Here is a 23,209-nt window from a genome sequence, read left to right as displayed (position 1 = left end):
TTGGTGATGGCAGTGAGTGAGCGAGTTCATGTGTGTGGGTCTGTGTCAAAATTAAGACTCAGCTGTTGAACTTTTGTAATCATTCAATCAGGTACTCAGTGCCGGTTGCAAAAAAGCCGGGTTATTTTCAATCCTGATTAATTCCAGTAGATCCATCTTTTTGAAATGGTTTTCTCTGATTTGGTTTACGTGAAGTTAATCAGGATTAAAATTTAACCGGCTTTTGTGAACTGGGCCTTCTTGAGGGAAATTTTTGCATTCCTCTGGGAATTAATCTCAATTTACTGTGATTAGATAGAACATTTCAGTATGAATGTTATTATAATTTCTTCTTTCGCGATACATTTTTTATGCTTTTGTACTCCAGAGCGAAGCTCGGTCCCCGATATTTCTTTTAAAGAGAAGTTTATTTCAATCAGCACCACCGCTGAGTGATCGTAAAAGACGAGCCTTAGCATAATCATGGTTTGGGACGTCGTTCAGTTATAAATGTTATTTATTCTATTAATAAAATTTTTGTTCATTATTTGTTATTATATTCTTTAATTTTTCTAAGTTTTAGAATTTTGAATTCTCAATTTGTTTTATTTTTACTTTTTTCATAAGTATTTGAAATTTTTCATTTTTCATAAGTATTTGAAATTTTTCATTTTTGAATTAGGTGGTATTTTTGTTGTTTGTATTAGTTATTATTGCATATTATTTCAGTTCATATTATTTTTATCATTATTTTTCTTTTTTTAATTTGTATCTGTAGAATTTTCATTGTCAAGGAGATATATTTGGGGAAAATATGTCTCCATTGTGGATAATAAATAAATATTCGGATAATGGCGGAATAAAACTCACCCTATCAAGTTTCTGTACTATCAAATCAAATATCTTCTTTATTCCAAAAATATGGTAAGTAAAATATACAATGGTGAATAAAATAAAATTAAAGAAGTACTTAAAATGGGTTTTAATATTATACATCATGGAGTGAGCCTACATGGGCACTGTGACCTGTGAGTAGATTCGAGTTGGGAGTTTCAAGTAGGTAGGAAAGGAAAAAGAGAGTCAAACTAGCTGACCTTTTACAATAATAAAGATTACATTTTACGTGAAAAGATAAAAGTATGAAATCACAAGAATTTTAATGGACTAGCTTCATAATTAATTATGAAAAGATAAAATGAGTTTATTATAAAAGATGGATATATGACATAATATCATGAATGGATAATGGACTATCTGGATCATGAATGTAAAAATATTGAATGGGTTTGGCACTAAAAACAGTTGGCCAAGATCAAGTTCTGAGATCCTGCTAATCCGATGCGGTTCCGTATGACTAACTGCAAAAATCTATAGCAAGCCACTCCACCCGCTGAATGTATGCAAAGTCAGGCGTCGGGAGAGAGCCACTCCCCTCTCAAACATTCATACATTATGAATACAGGAAACTCCTGGCATCCCGTGCTTCAGCCACTGATCAACTGATAATAATTCGCATTCAAATATCACAGGTTCACCATTTTCATGAATTATAGAGAGCATGGGTGGCACAAAAGGTATCTTATCAATTATTTAGAATTCACATTGACGATAATAATTGAAAGTTACAAGTAATAATGATTTAAAATGTAAACCAGAATAAATAAGGTCCAAATTCGTATTTAACCATTTCATCTTCACTCATAATCTCTTCTCTCCATTGGTCCATCCATGAAATCATCAATAATATAATAAAGGAAAGAATTGGCTTATACACGTACTGGTTGGGACATTCACGAATGACGCATAATCACGTCTGAACTACTGGACTGATTAACTTGAAATTTTGCATAATATAGATTCTTAATTTACCGAGGATGGTTAGAGGTCTATCTTAAATTCTTCAAGATTTCAGTAGGTCAAGTTTTCAGTTTGTCAAGTTTTTAATTAGACCCTTGCGGAGCACGGGTTACCTGCTAGTAAATAATGTATTAATGGAAACATAAATCAACCCAGATTTTTCTTATTTCACAACATGTAATTTTATAGACAATACAGTGGGAAAAATTCTATTAAAATTACTATAGTGAAGTCCACGTTATAATGGCATTGGAGAAAAATTGGACAACAGCGTTGCCGATTCTTTGCCTTGCCACTGTGTTCTATAGACAATAGCTGATACCGGTAGATCTAATATTAGATTTAATATTACCTGTTGAATCCTGTTTGAAATAATAAATTATATAAATAATAATAATATCGAGTGACCTGGCTGGCTCAGGTCTGGTGTCAGAGTTTTCAGGTCGCAACTGATCAATTTCAGGGCCTCAAGTTTGTAACTTGTAAATTATATAAAAATTATAATAATGCTTATCAAGAAATTATATTTTTCAATGATTAGATAATCAATATTCATAATTGAGATCCAATATTTTATTAGTTAATCATATTTCTATATTGTTGACAACGTTGCAGAGCTGAGAAATGATAGCGATATCTGCTTTGTCGAATGATAGACAAGGATAGCAACATAAATGGTAATCAAATACTGTCATTATAACTAGGACCTCACTATAGAATAGCTTGAATAAAAATGAAAAATGAAAAGTAGTCGATAAGATTTACAATAAATGATTCCACTATTCTCCATTGAAAAAATAGACTAGAATAAATTAATATTGGTACATGGAATGAATTCAGTATGAGATATTTAAGGAAAGTCCTTGAAGTGCTCAAATATTGTGGTTATTGTTTGTGGTCGCCTCACTTGCGCGATAGTGATGCGCGAAGAATGCAATTCGTGATTTCATCTAAACCTATGGCACCTGAATTCATTCCCATTGAATAGGAGAGACAAACTTCAATAACAATTCAGTTCATTAGATAAGAATGATGTCATTTTGTGGATCAAGGTCGCGGAAAACTGAGGTAATACTAGCACAGTCTCTAATCCATTTAACTGATAATAAAATTCAACTATGAATATTGTTAAGATGAGGAGCAAGGTGACATTTTTTGTCACAAAACTTTAGTAGTCATTGTGTTATGCTTCTTCCAGTTAAAATAATTATGAGCCTACTCAAATCTAATGAAACCATCTCTTACTAGAAAAAGTAAATGAAATGGTAAATAGTTGATGGTTTTTTGATCCATTCCGAGATGCTATGTATTAACACACCCTTTTCCTATGTATTCTAAACACGACATGCAGTCCATTATTAAGTAAATAATTAAAACTCTTACTTACTGAATGAAGTAGCCTACTTTCGATCGTCTAGCGATCATTTTCAACAGTCTGATGATCGCTAGACGATCGAAACTACTTCGGTCAGTAAGTAAAAGTTTTTAATTATTTACTTAATAGTTGACTGCATGTCATGTTTAAATACATAAAAAAGTGGGTAAATAGTTTTTTATTCATATATATCACTCCAGCCAGCAATTATTTATTAATAAAATATATGGAGATGACCTATGCATCTGACTCACTAATTTCAAATAAATTATTATTAGTTGGTGAATGTCTAATAGAGATAGCAAATTGAGATACAATAATTATAAAACACAAAAAATGTTGAGAATGTAATGACATTTAATAAGTTTCAGAAATACTATAACTGTATTTATTAACATTGAATGAGAATAAAGTTTCTCTACTATGGATGTTCGACTTAGGTAGACTTATATTACATTTGTATTTATTTATACATTGTCAGTGATGTTGAAAAAACTCAAGTTCTTAAAAAGTTATAGCTATTTCAAATTATATTTGTATTTAGAGTTATGTTGTGATATTTCTCCAAAATTAATATAATTTTATTTATTTGTTATAGTTTTGTTTCCATAATGAATAAAAACACAGGAAATGTGGTTGACAACATTCACTTGGTTTTTATCCATTAAAGTCAGTGATTCAGTCTAAAATACGGCTGAACAAATAGGCCAATATTATTTTAACTGGTTGTGTTTACAAATACTGGCATGCTCCAAGAAATATTAGACGTCTTATTACGACTACAATCATGTCAGATATAATATTATAAATAAATAAATTGTATGAATATAAAAAATAGATAATATTAATATTATAAAAAAGACAATGATTCGCATTAACTTCAATGAACTGGATTAAACATGGTTGACACTTTGCAGTAAAGCTACCAGTTTCATTGTGCATTTATTTGTAATTATATTGGGGAATAGCAGTTCTACTTTAGTGAATAGAAGGTGGATTAACACCTGTAAATAGGAGGAGAAATTTTGAGCAGGAGAAGAGGGGGCGACAAGTGACACTGATAATGGGACACGAGTTACTTCCGCCTGTACAGAGTACACAAACTGAGTACTCACATTATAAACTTTGTTCCCCAATTCGAATGTCACTTCTCTGCCTATATTCTGATCTTATCGTACACCCTACAGTATGACGTACATATAGTTCTGTCAAATAGACAAGAAAAGAGATTTGAGCCTTTTTTATTCAATGCAATTTCATTTCCACCAACAAAAAACGTAAATAAAAAATTAACATAGCAATTCAATGCATAATATCAGGAAATAAATATATTTCCCCACATAGACTATTGGTCCGTGTGTGGGGAAAGAGCTCTTATATCTATTATATCTATTATATCTACCTTCAACTGGGAAGTAAAAAATCCTGCAGAATTCTGACTTTATATTATTCTTACATACAATTACAATATTGGAAAATATTGCCTGAAAAATATATTCAAAGTTATGATGTTCCAATATGTTGTCTCGACACAAAACGACAGTCTGTGTCTAGTTTATCATTAAAAAATACTTCACGCTAATCTCCCAATGTAAATGAAACATGTAACTTTCATCAAAACAATGAAGACTACTCACAGGCATAAAAAAGTAGATTTTCGGCTGAACGTGCAAAAAGCACATTGCACTATATTGCACGACAACTTTTATAGAGTAGGAATAAAATTATATTTAATAGATGGCTGACATTCATCACCAGATTGGATTTCCAGCATTACATTTTATAATAAGAAGTTGGTATACATACTGGAAAAATAATATTGAACAAGATGAACCAGAAAAAAAATGAAATGAAACCTCCAAAAACAATGTACGGAAACATGTAGCCAAGAAGACAATGTAAAAAGGAAAGAAAAATGAAAGTATTCAAAGAAAGTGAGGATGGAAAATGGAAACTACTGGAACAGTGCCAAAGAGTGTGGTGTCTCACTCTCTCACTAAGATTTCACAGAAAAATAGAAACTCGGGTTGGAAAGGCCATGAACTTTTAATAAATAGTATAAATTGGAAATGGGACAGTTTTGGGCATGATCCTGTTGTGCCTTTCCTCATGTCAAGTATTTGTGCATAATGTATAAATTGTAATATTATACTATTGTTTACGAGAAACAATAAATTCTATTCTAAAAAAATGTGATAAATGAAAGTGACTGACTTTGTACAGGTATTAAGAATAAGAAAGATGCTCTAGGAGATATTGGTAGAGCAGACATCGTTAAAAACAATTAGTTGATAATTTCAAGTTATGCAAATTTCAAGTACAATGCTACGTATGATAATTTGAATGACAAAATACTCAAGAAATATTCACAGTCCTTTCAATCATTCACTGATTTGCTTTAACGATGTCCGCTTTATCAATTATCTGTGTAATGATCTGTGCAATATTGGAGTACTGGGAAAAATATTCAAGTAATGTACTGTTAGTATGCAATGGGTCTTGCAAGACTTGGCAATACATTGTCATATTTGTGATGAAGGATCAATCAATCAATAAAGTAGATTTAATATATTTAAACTGCTTTAGGACCGGACTATAGCGGGCGATCATTCACGCCAAGAGAATCTGAATCCTAAAACAGTTTAATTCAAAGTATAAATTGAAACTGATTAGGCTACAGATGGCACTTATATATTGTAGTTAAACAAGTCTTTGTAAAAGAGTAATGTATTAATAAATTTAATGATTACCGTAACTGATTGTCTCAAGTGGATGAATCTCAATTTGAGCTAGCCTAAATATTATTTATTTAACAACAATGGCAAAACAACTTAATCATAAAATTATTGAAAACTGAAAAACAGGCATAGTCCTTACTATTCCATTCCCGAATTTCGATAGCATATTAGTCCAAAGGAGGTTATGATTCTTCAGCAGTTTTTACACTTAAATTTTGATTTGATCCCAAAATAATCACTAAAGATTTCGAATTTAGAATGTTAATATAGGAAATTAATTAGAATAGAATATTTATTTTGCCAAAAAAACAAGATACATAAGACAAATGTAAATTATAATAAATCCTAATGTTTGACACAGCCAGCAATCAGACATTCAATTTATATAAATTATAATTGAACTTCCAAATTTCAACTTGTGGTTTGGGACTTGGACCTCCTAGATCTTGAATAACTCTGAGCGGACTCATCCAAATTATTTCTTCACTCTCTCATTTTGGAACGATTCAGCGATGGATAGAGATAACTGGAAGGAAAATCTCAACAATTTCTTTTCGTTTCAATTTGTACATGTCAGTGATGAAGAGGACGCCTGATTGCAGGGAAGCCAGATTTAATGAGTTTTTCTTCCCCACTCCATCTAATCAACTACTACTACAGTAGTTCATTACTTCTTTCCGGTCTCCTCTTATTGCAGTTTTAATTTAGTTCTTTTTGTATTGAAATGCCTGGGAAATGACAAACACGTTGTAAATTGTGCGCCATTAAATTTTTACAACGATGCATTGTTTACTGAGTAACTGATTAACATCAGTGTTAGATGAGGAATAGAAAATATTCATATAGTGATAACAGTTTAATTTGAGAGGATAATGGAAACGAGTTTGTTATTAAGATTGAAATGAAAAATGAACACGAAATATATAAAAACGAATCTTGATTTTTTATACTATACAATCATGAAAAATGTATCCCCCATTTATGGTTATAAGAAGAATCTATACCAATTATAATAAAGGTACCTAGACATCAAAATTAAGATAGAAATCGTCCAATATATTGTTCTAGTTATACTAATATTTCCGAATTACGAATATGATGTTGTATTAATTAGTAAATAATGTTCTTAGTGTCATTACTACTACAAGTACTCGATTGATTAGTGTTTTGTAGAAATATCATATTTAATGGAATTCGAATATCAAGTTATTTTAGTTGTCCCATATCAAATTAATTATTAAATTAATTAATTCAGTGAACACCATCCTATGGGCCTACCATCGGTTATATTTATTTCATAGAATAAGGATATTCTAAATTGTGTTACACTGGAGCCATGGCTCACTATACTCGTATTAATAACTAGTAGCTAAACCGTGCTTTGCAAGGTTCCAATTAAAAACTTGACAAACTGGAAACTTGACCTACTCAGATCTTGAAGAATTTTAAATAGGCCTATAACCATCCTCCGTAAATTAATAATCTATTCGTAAAATTTCAAGTTAATCAGTCCAGAAGTTCAGACTGATGATGCGTCATTTGTGAATTTCCTATTCCGTACGTGCATAAGCCAATTCTTTCCTTTATTATTATAGATAATAATATTAATAGTTGAGGGGAAAAAGATGATAACATTTGAGCTCTTCAATCCATTTCATCCCAAAATATTATTTTTTTTTGCATTTCATTGACAGTATTTGAAGCTCATGTGGACTTCATGCTCAACAGAATAGATAATCACTCTTAGATTAAGACAATATCTCTCTATGTAAACTCATTTTCTTCCTTTTTTCTGTTCATAGTATTTTCCTTTTCTTCAACGTTCTTGAATCTTCCTATTTCGATGAAGTGAATTTAGGCGCATTCAACCCCCTATCGACCACATTGCATTTCTTCGCAACGAATGCAGAGAAGCCGAAAGTGAAGCTAGACGGCCAAGTGGCGAGAGGAGAGGTGATTTCCCTTAGGGCGGGCGTGTGGCGACATTTCAGCAATCGATTCTAGTTTTTAGGGCCGGCCGACCTGTTAGTAGGCCGAGGAGGATTTTATAAGGGCTGGCCGACTATCCACCTATCCACAATGACAGGCGAAAAAGGTCACCCTTGATTAGGGCCCTAGTTGATAGCCCGACTGTCCAAAACACGTGTCAGGCATTAGGTGACATTCATTTCATCCTGTTTCAGTTTGTCCTGTATTTAAACTTTTCGTTATTTATGTTAATAATCTAAAATTATAACATTTCAAATAATATCAAAATATTGCCATTTAAAAGCAATTTCCCTATAGTAAGATCCACGTTATAATGGCAGTGGTGGAAGATAGGAGATCAACGTTGCCGATCCTCTGTCTTGTCAAGGCCTTCTATAGACGGTAGCTGATACGGGAATATTGATGTGATATTATCTGTACATTATCATTTAAAATAATCAATAAAATATTTTCTTATGCAAGAAATCATATTTTTCATTAATTTCATGATAATTTTTCATAAATAAGATAAAATATTTTGTTAATTATCAATTCTACATAGTTTAAAGACGATCTGGCAACAGAGAAAAGTGAGAAAGAGATAGCGCTACCCGCTTTGTTGAATGATAGACAAATATAAAAATACAATTGCCAATCAAACACTGTCATTATAACGTGGACCTCACTATAGAATTCCCTCTTACCTTTAAAACATAATTAAACAGAACCTCCTATGTTATGTTCATCTAATTTTATAGGCAGGACAAATTGAGATCTAGCCAATCTGAGATCCGCCCGGGCATTTTCGGTTTGGCTCTATCATAGAAATACAATCATTCAAAACAATCAACCATTGATAGATTCTATGGAAAGCATGGAATCCTTTGATTTTTCTATTTGATGACATGGCGCAGTTTCCACCACTTAACCACTAAAATGAGTAGTTATAATGAATGAATGACTGACATACATTACTTCTATCTTGGGCTGGGAGGTAGGGTCGTCATGCAGGAGTCAGAGAAGTTGAAGATACTCACCTGTAAAAATAATTGAAATAGTAAGAGAAAATTCACAATATTTATTTACTCATTACATTTATTAGGAAGTGAATCAACAGGATAAACCCAAAACTGTTTCTCTCCCTAATTTTGATAAAAATAGTCCAAATTAGGTTAAGAAAAAACTTTTATAAAGATAACTAAAGTTTTACAAAAAAGGGTTAAAAAAATGTTTACGCTAATTGACAGTGAACGTAAACAGGAATAAATGCCGTACAGCTATAAATATTACTTGATACCGTGGTACAATGTATCGTCAACATCAGCTATTATTCTAACTACAAAATAATTGAAAAAAATTCGCAATATATTTATCAAGATTTGCAAAAGCATATCGAATCTTAAAAAATTATGCTAGAGAAACATCAGCGTTTAGAACAAGCTTGTTCTTAATTCTGTTATCAAGAAATGGAGAGACATCAATGCATATTGATGAATATACATCAGTGAATTATATTCGTATATATATCAGCTATTATTCTAACTACGAAAAAATTCACAATATATCTAACCAAATTTACAAAAGCATGTAGAATCTTGAAAAATTATGCTAGAGAAAAACATCAGCGTTTAGTACAAGCTTGTTCTTGGTTCTATTATCAAGAAATGGAGAGGCAGCAATGCGTATTGAAGAATATACATTAGTGTATAATATTAGTATGAATAATTCGGAATCATAATCAATTTTTCTCAAGTTCACGAATCCAGTGCCGGGTGTAAACTGAGCTAATTCTCTAGGAATGGGAAACGTGAAATACCTACGTCCTTCAGAGATCCACTCTGTTTCTCGAGAGTACGAGAGTATTCTCGAGTCTTTCCCCCCCCCCCCCCACCAACAACACAGTCGTGACACCCCCCCCCTTGAAGCATTGCATTTGTGACGCGAAGGGTAGCAGAAAAGCCAACTAGTCCACCAACTCAAGTGCGAGAACCATGCTAAATGCTCACTGCTTCAAGCAACCACGTATTAGCATCGTTTACAACAAAGGGACAAAGCTGTACTGATCTAGAATAGAATAACGTTTTATTGGGTGACTTGGGAAAAATGTGTTTGGAGTTTGAAAATTCCTATTCTAGAAAAAGAAGATTGAATACATTTTAAAATGTTGAGAATAAATTTTAATTTTAGGTACCTCCATTGTTCCATGGTAATTTGAAACTTTGAATTGACGACCTCATTTTAGTTCTATGTTGCGAGTGGTTGATGGATAGGTTGATGATGAAAAATTTACAATTTATTTATTTATAATGCAAATGACACTAATGTAATAACATTGAAAGATGGAATAATAAGTAAGTCCTTGTGCTATTTTTCTTCCAAATTTATAGGTGACAAAGTCCAAGATAAGGTTAGAATTTCACGAGTACAATTTTTATAAAATTTTGGTCCAAAATAAACATTAAAACTATACATTTTGAATTTAGATGGCTTGAATTGATAAATTAATTAGAAATATTTCACTCAATTACCACTTTTAAAGAATAATATTGAGTTATTTGAGAAAATTTGGAACTATTCAAGAAACACAAACTCGTAAACACTAAAGTAAAAATGGATAAGAATTTAGTTTTAGTAGGGTTTCCATTTCATAAGGAAGTTATTTTGAAGCTCATATTGAATGAAAATTGTACGAAGTTCACCTCAACGGTCTAACGGCATAGAGCGTTCTTCGCTTATCTTATCTGAGAGAATAAAGGCCGTATTTGTAATAGTATTTTTTAGAAAAACTCAAGCCAAATAGGATTTGATGCTCAGCAAACAATGACAGGAGACAATCGGAACAATATTTTAATGTTTGAATGCTGGGAAACCATCACGTACTATAGTGAGGTCCACTTTATGAAGGCAGTGTTTGATTAGCAATTTGTATTGCTATCCTTGTCTATCATTCAACAAAGCGGATAAAGCTATCTCTTTCTCGCTTTGCTCTGTTGCCAGATGTCTTTTAACAATGTAGAATTGATAATTAATTAACAAAATATTTCATCTTAATCATGGAAATACATTATGAAATTATTGAAAAATATAATTGTTCCAATGTGGAAATTAGTGAAGAATTGGAAAGTCGCACATAACCTTTATTTGGACAATTTATTTTATGAAATTGGGATGAAAAGAAGTTTTGGAGTCTAGTCTGTTTCTTTGTCCTTAAGTTGATTGTAAATTATAAATAAATAAATAATTCCTTGCTTAATAAAATATAATTGATTATTTTAAACTAGAATGAAGAGTTAATATTAATTACCACAATAAAACTGTATCAGCTACCGCCTATAGAAGGCATTGACTAGACGAAGGATCGGCAACGTTGTTCTCCTATAATCCTCCATTGCCATTATAACGTGGACCTCACTATAGCATAGACTGAATAAGTACAAATCTGTAGTAGTATCATGGAGAAATGGATACTCTAAATGGATTACTCTATTATTCGTTATCTTTGGATATTCGTTTGTCTATTGTATAAGGTTTCAAGAACTATTCATGAATATGGCACTAGATGTCATGCTATCCAATCACTTCCTAAAGCCTTCTGCCTTCTTGACGACTCTTTTCCTGCTTTTCCCCAATAACTTCATCCGAACGACTTCATCATAATCTTCATCCTTCATCCTCAATCTTCATCACAAACGACTTAATCCAAATCATAAAATACCTGTGTACATTCTCACATTAATAGATATAACTTTGCAAAATCATTTTTAAATCAATTATTTTTATTTTATCGTGAAACATTCTACTTTCCAAGATAAAATTACGTTAATATCTAAACTTGAATGAGGAACTCCAAACCCTGAAAATTCAGGAAGACACCCATGAAAAAACCAAAATATATTTCACTCTTTAACGCTGGCATACTCTACTGAAGATTCAGTAGAGAATCTACAAAAAGAGATCTTATTGTTTCAATTCTTTTTTTCGAAACATTAAAATTTGTTTTTCTAATAAAATGTCAATGGAATTTCGAATATTTATAGGTATTGATCATGATTCATTCTACCAGTGAAATACTTAGCCAATTACTGAATAGACACCACGATAGCTTATCTGGCATTATAAATTTCACTTGTATACATTAGAAGCCTACTTCTATTTCGAGCGAATGAACTTGACCTTTCACACACGAAGTGATGACCCTATACCATTCTTCCATTCTACTCCAAGCGTCTATATAAGAGAATTCGTCAGTCATCAATAATGGAAAAACTCCAAACCAATTTCAGTCATCTATTTAACATCAGTCGATTCACAAAATATTGCCTACACATGACAAATAACAAAATCCACTTCCATAGATTTATCACGTGATATGTTGTCATTTAAAGCTAGGCGCACAGCAGTTAGTCAAGACAAGACAAAACATGATCAGACACGTTCAGTCACAATACTTCACATAGTTGCTTATGACATGTCCACTTTATAATGGCAGTATCTGATTAGCATTGGTGTTGCTATTCTTGCTTATCATTCGACATAGCAGATAGCGCAATCCTTTTCTAGCTCCGCAACGTTGCCAGATAGTTTCTAATTATGTAGAAATATCATTAATTAGGCTAACACATTATCAATCTCAATTATTATGATATATAAAAATGTATATTACTATTGTATTTTAATATAACTTTAAAGTGAAAAAAAAACACTCACATTCTTTGGTGTGGCGACGACCGTTTCGTGCTGGTGTTGCACATTCTCTAGCCAGACAGAAACTAAAGTATTTTTTAAATACTTTAAATTATTTAAAGTATTTTTTAAATACTTTAGTTTCTGTCTGGAAACTAAATAATTAAATATTTTAAAGTATTGAAAAAATACTTTAGTTTCAGCCTGGCTTGAGAATGTGCAATACCAGCACGAAACGGTCGTCGCCACACCAAAGAATGTGAGTGTTTTTTCACTTTAAAGTTATATTAAAATACGATAGTAATAATTAATAATAGTGAAAACAAGATAGATAACCAACAAAGAAAAATGTATAATTTAATCTTGATTTTTTTGATGAATAAAATATAACTTAATTGATTACTTTTAACTAGAAAGAATATTCGATATCACATCAGATATTCCGGAATCGGCTATCTTTTATAGAAGGAAGAAGATTGGCAACGCTGTTATTCTATTTTTCTCTACTGCCATTGAAACGTAAACATCACTACACAAATGAAAAATACCAAAATTCACTCCCATACATTTATCACGTGATATGTTGTAATTTGTATCATCGTTATTTAAAGAGTTTGATACGAGAACTAGAGCTTGTGGGCTTCTATACTCTATTCTACTATAATTGGTAAATGGATATTAATTAAAAAAGGCTGAACCTTGATAGGCGATTGTTGAACCATGAATTGGTACAGTGAGGTCCACGTTCTAATGACAGTATTTGATTAGAATTGGTATAGCTATCCTTGTTCATCACTCAACTAAGCAGACAGTGCTATCCTTTTCTAGCTCTGTAACGTTGCCTGATAGTCTTCTAACAATGTAGAAATATAATAAATTGACAAAATTTTTAATCTCAATAATGAAAATGAGATGAATATTATTTAATCATTGATAAATGTATTTTTTGACGAATAAAATATAATCGATTATTTTAACCAAGAATGAACAGTTAATATTATGACAATGGTACGACATATTGGAGTAGGTCAATTTCCACACAGAGAACACTAAACATGTAGAAGACACATTATAAGAAATTTCTGAAACTAGCCATTGTATGTAATAAATTGTAAATAATAGATTATTTTAACCAAGAATGAACAGTTAATATTATGAACTAATCCGCACAATAAAAACAAACAAACAAAACCTACACTAGAACATGGTACGCCATAGTGGAGTAGATCAATTTCCACACAGAAAGCACTAAACATGTAGAAGACACATTATAAGAAATTCCTGAAACTAACCATTGTATGTAATAGTAAACTATCTAATATTTCTGTAATAAATTGATGTAGTCGTTTTAGTTTTTTTGGGAAATAAACATTTAATTATTTATTTTTAATAAAAAATTAAAAAAGGTTTACAGCAGATAAACCGGTATCCTCTATACAAGGCAGTGGTAAGACAGAGAATCGGCAACACAGTTCTCCTATCTTCTCCACTGCTATTATTGTGGACCTCACAATAGTAGAGATGATTTCACGAAAAAAAGGTTTCATCATGTTAGATTGACTGGGGATTTTGTGTAGACCTACTATCGAAATCATGCTCAATTTGACATCATCCTCGGCAAAAAAAAAATCCGGATTAAATTGGGAGTGCCGCAGATCTGAGATTGAATTGACAGGTTGGCGCCGTACAATCAATCAGCTTCCATTGACAAAAACACTCCATTCATTTCCAATTTCAGTAACCATAGCAGTTACTATTGGATAGCAGTAACTCGGCTATTGATTGTAAAAGAGAGTTCCGATGCGCTACGCCACTCCATCCTTGATAATTTGCATTCAGAGGAACCGACGGACCAACTTATAATGTAGTTTTTAAGTCTGTCGACGATCCTACACAAAGTTATATAGTTTCTTCCATCTTAGTGAACACAAAAAAAGTTATAACAATTGAACAAAAGTTCATTTTGTGCTATCAAACATTCTGAAAACGTCCGCAACTGCTGATGGCTGATCGTCTCTTAAACTTGTATTATGATAATGAGACACCACAAGTTTTAAAAAGACCGTAGATTCGAATATTAAAAAACTGAACTACAATACATTGAGTTTCATTCCTAGTCCTTGATTCATGAACGATGTGTGTATAATTCACTTATTCATCAAGAGATTATTCAAATACACCTATTTTAATTTGATACCATGATTCGAGAAAAAATCCAGATTGAAATACATCAAACTGATTTTTCTCAAGTACTTATTTACCAAAAGATGAGACATAGAAACCCTACCTACCTATTTTACTTTGATACGAGTAGCTTTGATACACCATTCGAGGAAAATTCCAAATTGGAATAAATCAAATTAAAATGTATTTTATTTTCAGAAAAAGTATCAGTAAAAGAGTACATACAATTAATTCATTAATTTCATTCTTAGTTCTTGATTCATGAACGATGTGTGCATACATTCACTTATTCATCAAGAGATTATTCAAATACACCTATTTTAATTTGATGCCATAATTCGAGTAGAATTCCAGATAGGAGTACTAAACTGATTTTTCTCAAGTACTTATGCAACAAAAGATAAGACATATATACCCTACCTACCTATTTTACTTTGGTACGAGTAGCTTTGATATACGATTCAAGTAAAATTCCAAGTTGGAATAAATTAAATTGAAATTTATTTCATTTCCAAAAAAAAGTACATACAATTTATTTCACTGAAAAATACCCCTCTTATTCGGAACTAGTCTGTGCTCATCAAAGTACAATATAATATTTTTATTTCTCAAGCTGAAGAGCCTAAAAATCTTTTTTTTAGAATTCCTCACTACACATTTTCTCGAATACCTACATGAATATCAATTAGCTGAATCCTCTAATGATTTATTTTCTTCAAGATTACTCTGTAATTGTAAAACTTTAAAAATGCAATCACAAATTCAACCTTTTTCTTAGAGTTAAAGCAAGTTATCCCAGCTATGCAGGGTTGTCACAGCTACCTGACTTCTCAGCTAGACTAGCTATGTGGATCAGATTATGCTGTAGGCCTATTTGTAAAACTTTAAAAATCATGCAATGAAAAATTCAATCTTTTGCTTTTCTAGAGTGATGATCTGTGCTTTGCACGGTTGTCACAGATACCTGGCTTCTCAGCTAGACTAGCTGTGAGAATCGGAGGATGATTCATCCGAGCACATTTATCCTCTATTGAATATTTTCCCTCATATTACACTGTAGGCTTATTTGTAATACTTAAAAAAAATGCAATGACTAATTCAACCTATTCCTTTTATAGTGATCTAAGCTTTGCACTGTTGTCACAACTACCTGGCTTCTCAGCGAGACTAGCTGTGAGAATCGGGGGATGATTCATCCGAGCACAATATGAGATAGAAGAGAAGAGAAGGGAAAGAAAGAAGGGGAAGAAGAGAAGGAAGAGAAGAAAAGGAGCAGAAGATTATCCTCTATTGAATATTTTTCCCTGATATTACACTGTATGCTTATTTTTAAAACTTTAAAAATCTAATGACAAATTTAACATTTTTATTTTTTAGAGGTAAAGCAAATGATTTATAGAGAGATGATCTCAGCTATGCACGGTTGTCACAGCTACCTGACTTCTCAGCGAGACTAGCAGTGTGGATCAGTGAATGATTCATCCGAGCACAATATCCTTTACTGAATATTTTCTCTCATATTATACTTAAATTGTGAAATTTTAAAACTTCAATGACTAATTCATCCTTTTTCTTTTATAGAGGTAAAGCAAGTATTCTGAGCTTTGCACATTTGTCACAGATACCTTCTTGCTCAGCGAGACTAGCTGTGTGGATCAGATCCGAGCACAATATCGTCTACTGAATATTTTCCCTCATATTATACAGTAGGCCTATTTGTAAAACTTTAAGAATGCAATGACAAATTCAACCTTTTTCTTTTATAGAGGTAAAGCAAGTGATCTCATTACTAAGCCTGGACCTTGTAAAGGACATGGGAGTTGGTTTGCCTAACTAACATACTTTTGGGACACACAATAAGCTTCGGTTGACGTATGAGGTTCTTCTAACCTTTGGATATTTGAATCCGTCTCTTCAAAACATAAACATAAGTGATCTCAACTGTTCACGGTTGTCACAGCTACCTTGATTCTCAGCGAGACTAGCTGTGAAGATCGGAGGATGATTCATCCGAGCACAATAATGATAATGTAGAAGGATGGCGAACGGGAGATGATAGCACCGCTGACTTCCTCGCCAACAATAAAATTACAGCCGCGGCACGAAACCGTTGCGTTCACTGCAACAACATAACGGATGCCATTCCCAGCCCGGCCTATCACTATCACCCATCGCATCGCCCAGCCAATTCAGGGCACCGGCAACATCCAAAACTCGTTTTTTCACCACTCTAGTACAAGAGTTCAGCGCAGTCACTCAACAGGAAAATCGCACAAACTCACCGTTCAATTGGCACTTGAAACTTTGAACGTTTTGAATAGTTGTAATCAGTCTTGAATCCATTACAAATGATAAGATGACATCAACCTGATAATATGAACTTCTGGAAGTGTTTGATCACATAAATTTGTAAAATTTCATATGTTTCCTCCAGTTTTGAAGAGTTGTATTCAGTCTTGAATCCATTACAAATGATAAGTTGATATCAATATGATAATATGAACTTCTGGAAGTGTTTGATCACATAAATTTGTAAAATTTCATATGTTTCCTCCAGTTTTGTAGAGTTGTAATCAGTCTTGAATCCATTACAAATGATAAGTTGACATCAAACTGATAATATGAACTTCTGGAAGTCTTTGATCACATAAATTTGTAAAATTTCATGTTTCATCCAGTTTTGAAGAGTTGTATTCAGTCTTGAATATGAAATAAATGATAAGTTGATATCAATATGATAATATGAACTTCTGGAAGTCTTTGATCATATAATCAATGTTTTAAAGTTTTGAATTACAGTTTGGTGCAATATTTTTATTCTTTTCGGTTTTCAATCTAATTAAATTATGAATTTTAGTTTGTATATTTCTGGACTCGGATTCAAAGTGAAGCAACATAACCTACCTTTTAGACATTGGCTTACTACTATCAAAATTCGGAAAGGGAACAGTTTTGGGCAAAGCCTGTTGGTCCTTTTCTAATCATGAATTTGATGTGTGTATTGTAAAATGTGAAAAATAAAAATAAATTTTTTTTTGTATAACTTTATGTGTCGAGTTACCATATTCATTGTAAATAACATTTATTGCTGTTTTTAAGGAACATGTAAGATACTTGAGCCCGGTTGCACAATAGCCTGTTAAAGTTTAATCATGATTAAATTCCATGAGAACCAATCAGAGAAGGTTTTCTGATTGGTTCTCGTGGCATTTAATCGGGATTTGTAGTTAAAAGACTTTTGTGCAACCTGATGTTAGAATTTGACTTGAAGAACAGGTACTTATCAAATAAATAATTTTACTATTTGACTACCTATCCTGCCGGTCAGGATATCCGAGACGTTGCACCCTCCAATCTGCTAGCGCTACCTGTTCGTGGGTTCGAATCACGCTGGAGGCATGGACGTTTGATCATCTCATAAAATCACCCAAGCACAATTTAAAAGCTCATGTGACCATCATCCGCAATAAAGAAATATATACTAGGCTATCAAAGATGAAATTAAAAATTCACTCATATTCAATAATTGTGAGTTTGTAAAATTCACTAACGTTTGCAAACTTGGATGATATACTCATGTATTTCCTTAGTAATGGATTGAGAATGAATTTTATTTTGATGATTCACTGCAACATGTTTTCGTACATGCCTGGTCGGGAAAACGGCCCTACGAATTGTGAGTAGTGGTGTCATTCAATGGTATCATATTTTTTCTCAATTTCTTATATTTTTTTAAACGTTCTTCATTTCAATATAGTATCAAAGGTCCAGTAAATAAATAAATGAACTTTATTTGTCATAAGAGCAATGTCCCATACAAAGATAAAAGGTCCAGTAAAAGTTATGCATGTAGGAATGAAGCAACAAAGTGTTTCAATTAAGTTTTGATATTTATATATCAGTAATAAGAAATAAGAAACCGTTTAGATATTGGGAAGTAATATGTTTCTTCCGGTAGAGATGTTCCTCACAACCCAATAGGACAATAGGTAGGCTACATAGATCTGCATTCGGAGCTTAAATTTACAAACATCAGACAATTAAACGAAAAGAAGATGAGGTAATGTCGATACCACTATAATGACAACATCAGTGTATTTTTCTTTTTTCATGGAGAAATACCACAAAATCATCTTACACACAATCAAATTATCAGATATCATACAACATCAGGACCTTTTTCTTTCTTATGGAGAAATACCACAATATCTCTTCTCATAATCAGACAATCTCAGGCTTATTACAGTTCAAGAGAATCTAAAATTATATAAACTTTAGACCAGGAAAAGCTAGACGAGAGAAAATCAAAGTGGTCGTGACTGGAGTGTTTGAAAGAAGCCTTTGCATTGCATGCAAGAGAAGGGGATTAAAGGAGATTGGAGTCAACCACCTCACTTCCCTTTTCCTTCCTTAGGGCTGTAAAAGTACATCACTACTCCACCTACTTGAATTCATGTAGATATTGATGCGAAACATTTGTTAAATATTTTCAAACCCGTAAAATTACTTGAAAGAAACGATAATCAGGAACTTGTTTACAATTTAGTTCTATGGTAAATGTGGACATTGTTCAAAGTAGATGAGATACAATCACTATTATCAAATAAAATCGAAAACTAATTATTAAAAGTAGTGTTCTTTGCTATTTATCATGTTAGACAACGGAATCGTAATGGTAGTAATTAGGAAGGAAACTCATGAGTCAGCATCTTGATTACTATGTTATGAGTTATGACCATGACCATAGATTGATAAGACAATGAATCACTTTATTTTGTTATGAGTCTGGTCCCGTGCAGCGAGTTGTTTGCTTGGAATTTCATTAAAACTGAGTTATTTTAAAATTACGTACTATTATAAAGTTTTGATTTGTTTTTATTTTAATCAGTTGTTTAGCAGAGTATAAATTTCATAAAAGAGAATTTCATAAAAACTGAGTTATAGAATTTAAAAATTATTATAAAGTTTTGGTTTGTATTTATTTAAATGAGTTGATTTGCAGAGCATTGTTTTAAAATTATGATATAGTTTAGGGTTGTGTTTATTTTAATCAGTTGGTTAACAAAGCATTATCTAAAATGATAATATAGTTTTGGTTTGTATTTATTTTACTCAATTGATTAGAAGAATGTCATTCATGAAACAACAATATTAATGGAACTAAGTTGATAATAAGTAAAATAAATCTTGAATTTAATCGAACACATACAAATGTTAAAATAATTTAAAAATGATTTCCAATTAAACTAATTAAAGAAGGTAAAATTTATTTGGTAACGTCAGTACTGATAAGTAAAACGAAGAGGGAGAATTGAGCATCATCAAAGGAGTTAGACAAGGATGGTCAATTTTTCCTACGCTTTCTATCATTTATAATATGTTATGTAGACGAGCTTATTTATCTAGTTGACAACAAACAGTGGTTTCAGGTGTTAACATTGAGCGGGAAGTCTAAAGTTTTTTTATGGTACTGTGTATTAATGTTTCAGGACTTTGAGGAGAAGCTGCAAATACCAATTTATGAGCTTGTCAACTCAAAGATCAAAAGTAACGTAATTTTTGTTCAAAATCAAAAGTAACAGATTTAAGATTTCCGAGCAAGTGGCCATTGCGTTCAAAAATAGCTTTCAATAGTGATAAGAGTGTAACCAAGGAACAAGTGAACCTCTACAAATATTTTGACATTTTTAACCATACTAACCAAATGGCAACCCAATTAAAAATTAAGATTGCTTTGAAGGATCAACAATACGGCCTCTACAAATAGGGGTAATAACAAATGGGTTTTTAACGGTTTCATTGTTTGAAATTATGCAAACATCATTTATCTAAGTAGTTATTTAATTAAAACATCATCAAATTGTTTGACAACCTTTATTGGATGTTCTTTGTTTAGGAATCTGACCAGTAATTGGACCTAATAATGAGATTTTCTAGCACAGGCCTGTACAGTAAAACCAAATAATGAATTATGAGCTATATTTATTTTTCGTGAATTTTAAATTATTTTCTCAACAAGAAATGAAACTTGTACATATAGAACAGCTTAAGTTATTTCAGTTTTGGCGGAAACCGCATGTAAATAAAATTATTGAACGTTTAGATAAAAATATAAATCTTAGTATCCTTTTAAATTATTTTGTCACAACATGTCACAGACATATTTATATTAAAAGTAGCCCTAAATAAAAAAGACAACATTAAAAGTTTGTATGGGCTAGCATTAGTTTTGCAAGTATTTTAATAAATACTACCCAAATACTTGTTAGGGATAAATTTCAGGTATGTTTGATAGAAACAAACTGGGTTCTAAAGCACAAAGTTTAATAATAAAAAAGAAAGTAACTTTTAGTCACCAATAATTATTAATCTGTGGAAAAAATCTGAGTTATATGTAGTAGGATAAACCAGACTCAAATAAAAAAGTGGAAACTTTCCGAATTGACGCTCGAAATCTCAGACCAGTTCTGTCATCATAGAATAATTTCTATCTGTGCTCAAGGTACGCTTGAGTTGCTTAGAGCTTCTATTGAAGGAGCAGGCAGCATGACTCAAGACGGTGAATTTACATCCCCTTGCAAAAAGCAAACTTGCAATATAACTAAAATTTGTTTCAATCTTCTACCTACAATAATTGTTATGGCATTTCGTTCAAAATGAACCAAGAGAATATTTACAGTAAATCTTTATTGAACAGTCGTCCAGCCTTTTTTGAACTAAAGTAAAATGAACAAGACAGAAAATTCCTGGATTCTTTTCAAGTGTAGCTTCACAGGTCCTATGTACTATTATTAACACTTGAGAATAACTCAAAAATAAAACTCACGTGATTGAGGAACCGATTTAAATGATGGAGGAACAGAATAACATAAAAATTAAATCTTCGAATGCATTTTACAGGAGAGTGCTGGAAGGATTTCTCATCTCATTGGATAAGCCTCTAATATGATTATAATATCAATATTATAGCAACGATTTTTTGGGAAGATACTACTATAATGTAAATAAATAAATAAAAATTATTCATTATTATGTGGATGTTATGAGCGATTTGGTATAGACAGCTAGCGATTTCCAACATTTTCCAGGGGGAAGACCTTAAACCCCAATTTCAGACCTCCTTCGTTCCGATAAAAAGCCCAATAAATTCATTTTAGATTCCGTCATTGAATTGTAAGAAATGAAGAAAGGTATTTTTACCTAAAAATATTATTACCTATAATATGTAATAGAAGCATGCACTGTGAAAGATAAGTATAGATTTAGATAAGATAAATGAAACAAAAAATTGTCTGTCACCTATTAATTGTATAATTTTACATTTGTATGTAACAATTTTTATCAAAATAAAATAAGAATATTGCAGTTAGAAAAAGTAATACCAAATGGTTAATGAAGCGCTTTAGAAAACCTAAGCTTAAAAATGAGATAACCTACACACTATAATTCCTAACCTAAAATCGTACACCGCACATGAATAAATTAAACTTTAAGCTCGAAACAATTACACCATTTTAAGTTATTTTTAACGGTGAATGCTAATGATTACAATAGAAATATTTACTAACTGAATAATAAATAAGTTATGTAGGTTATGTAAGTTTTAGAATTAGCCTAGAACATGTAGGCTTAGTTTAAATTAAAGCAAATGTTCTGGTTAAAAAGCTGTAGTAAGGAGAATAAAACCCTAATGTGCTTTTAAAAGGTAGGTTCAGGAGAATTGAAAAAGGAAATTGATTGAATCTTGAAAATAATACACATAAAACACAAGTTCAATTGTAGGTAACATCTCAACTTCAGAATTACACTAAGAAAAAAGGAACTGTAAAATTTTTCGGGTGGAAGATTCATTTTAAAATAAACTTACAAATTGATGCAATGCTATTCAATTTAAATTTATGACATCAATATAGCCTTTTATTTATAATCACTAAAAACAGCAACCCATAAAATTATGCTTACGTACCTGAAAATCGCATTCCACAATTTCTGTATCCTCTAATAAACAAACAGTACACTTATATGTTGCATTAACGTCATTTTTGCTACCAAACTTGAGCATTTTGTATTAGGTTCATAAACTTTCACACAAGTAAGTTAAATTTAAAATTATGTTCTGAAATCTCACATGCATTCGCTACTCTTCACCACAAGAACTGTTGAAATAATAAACACAAGATTGTCACTTTCCGATTTGACAGCCCCACCACTTTGCATCAGCTGATTTTGCGTTCCTGTTTCATGTTTCAGTCACGGAAACTGGAAATGGAATATCAAATGGCTGAAAATGGAACAAAGAATCAAGTTCAGGATATTCCCTTCTACTAAAAACTTGAAAAGCGTAATGATTTATTTTTGAATGAACAATATACAATTCAAAATTAATAGAATTGAATTTTAAAAATTTTGAATGTGACTATTGATA

General features: G+C 31.8%; 1 protein-coding gene across 3 annotated transcripts in view; it reads right to left on the bottom strand.

Moving 5' to 3' along the window:
• LOC111049960 (FERM domain-containing protein 5) overlaps nt 1–23,014 on the bottom strand; it is a 68,329-nt gene extending 45,315 nt beyond the window's left edge. For all 3 annotated transcript variants that reach the window (XR_005570420.1, XM_039420540.1, XM_022336167.2), the window contains exon 1: nt 22,751–23,014. Coding sequence is in view for 2 of the 3 variants with exons in the window: in XM_039420540.1 (XP_039276474.1) it covers nt 22,751–22,846 (96 nt within the window). In the remaining variant the exon portion in view is untranslated. The remainder of the gene's footprint in view (nt 1–22,750) is intronic.
• Between the last annotated feature and the right edge of the window lie 195 nt (nt 23,015–23,209).

The sequence above is a fragment of the Nilaparvata lugens genome, chromosome 2 (genome assembly GCF_014356525.2).
Source record: "Nilaparvata lugens isolate BPH chromosome 2, ASM1435652v1, whole genome shotgun sequence".
Lineage (NCBI taxonomy): Eukaryota > Metazoa > Arthropoda > Insecta > Hemiptera > Delphacidae > Nilaparvata > Nilaparvata lugens.
This window is presented reverse-complemented; position numbering and strand designations above follow the sequence as displayed.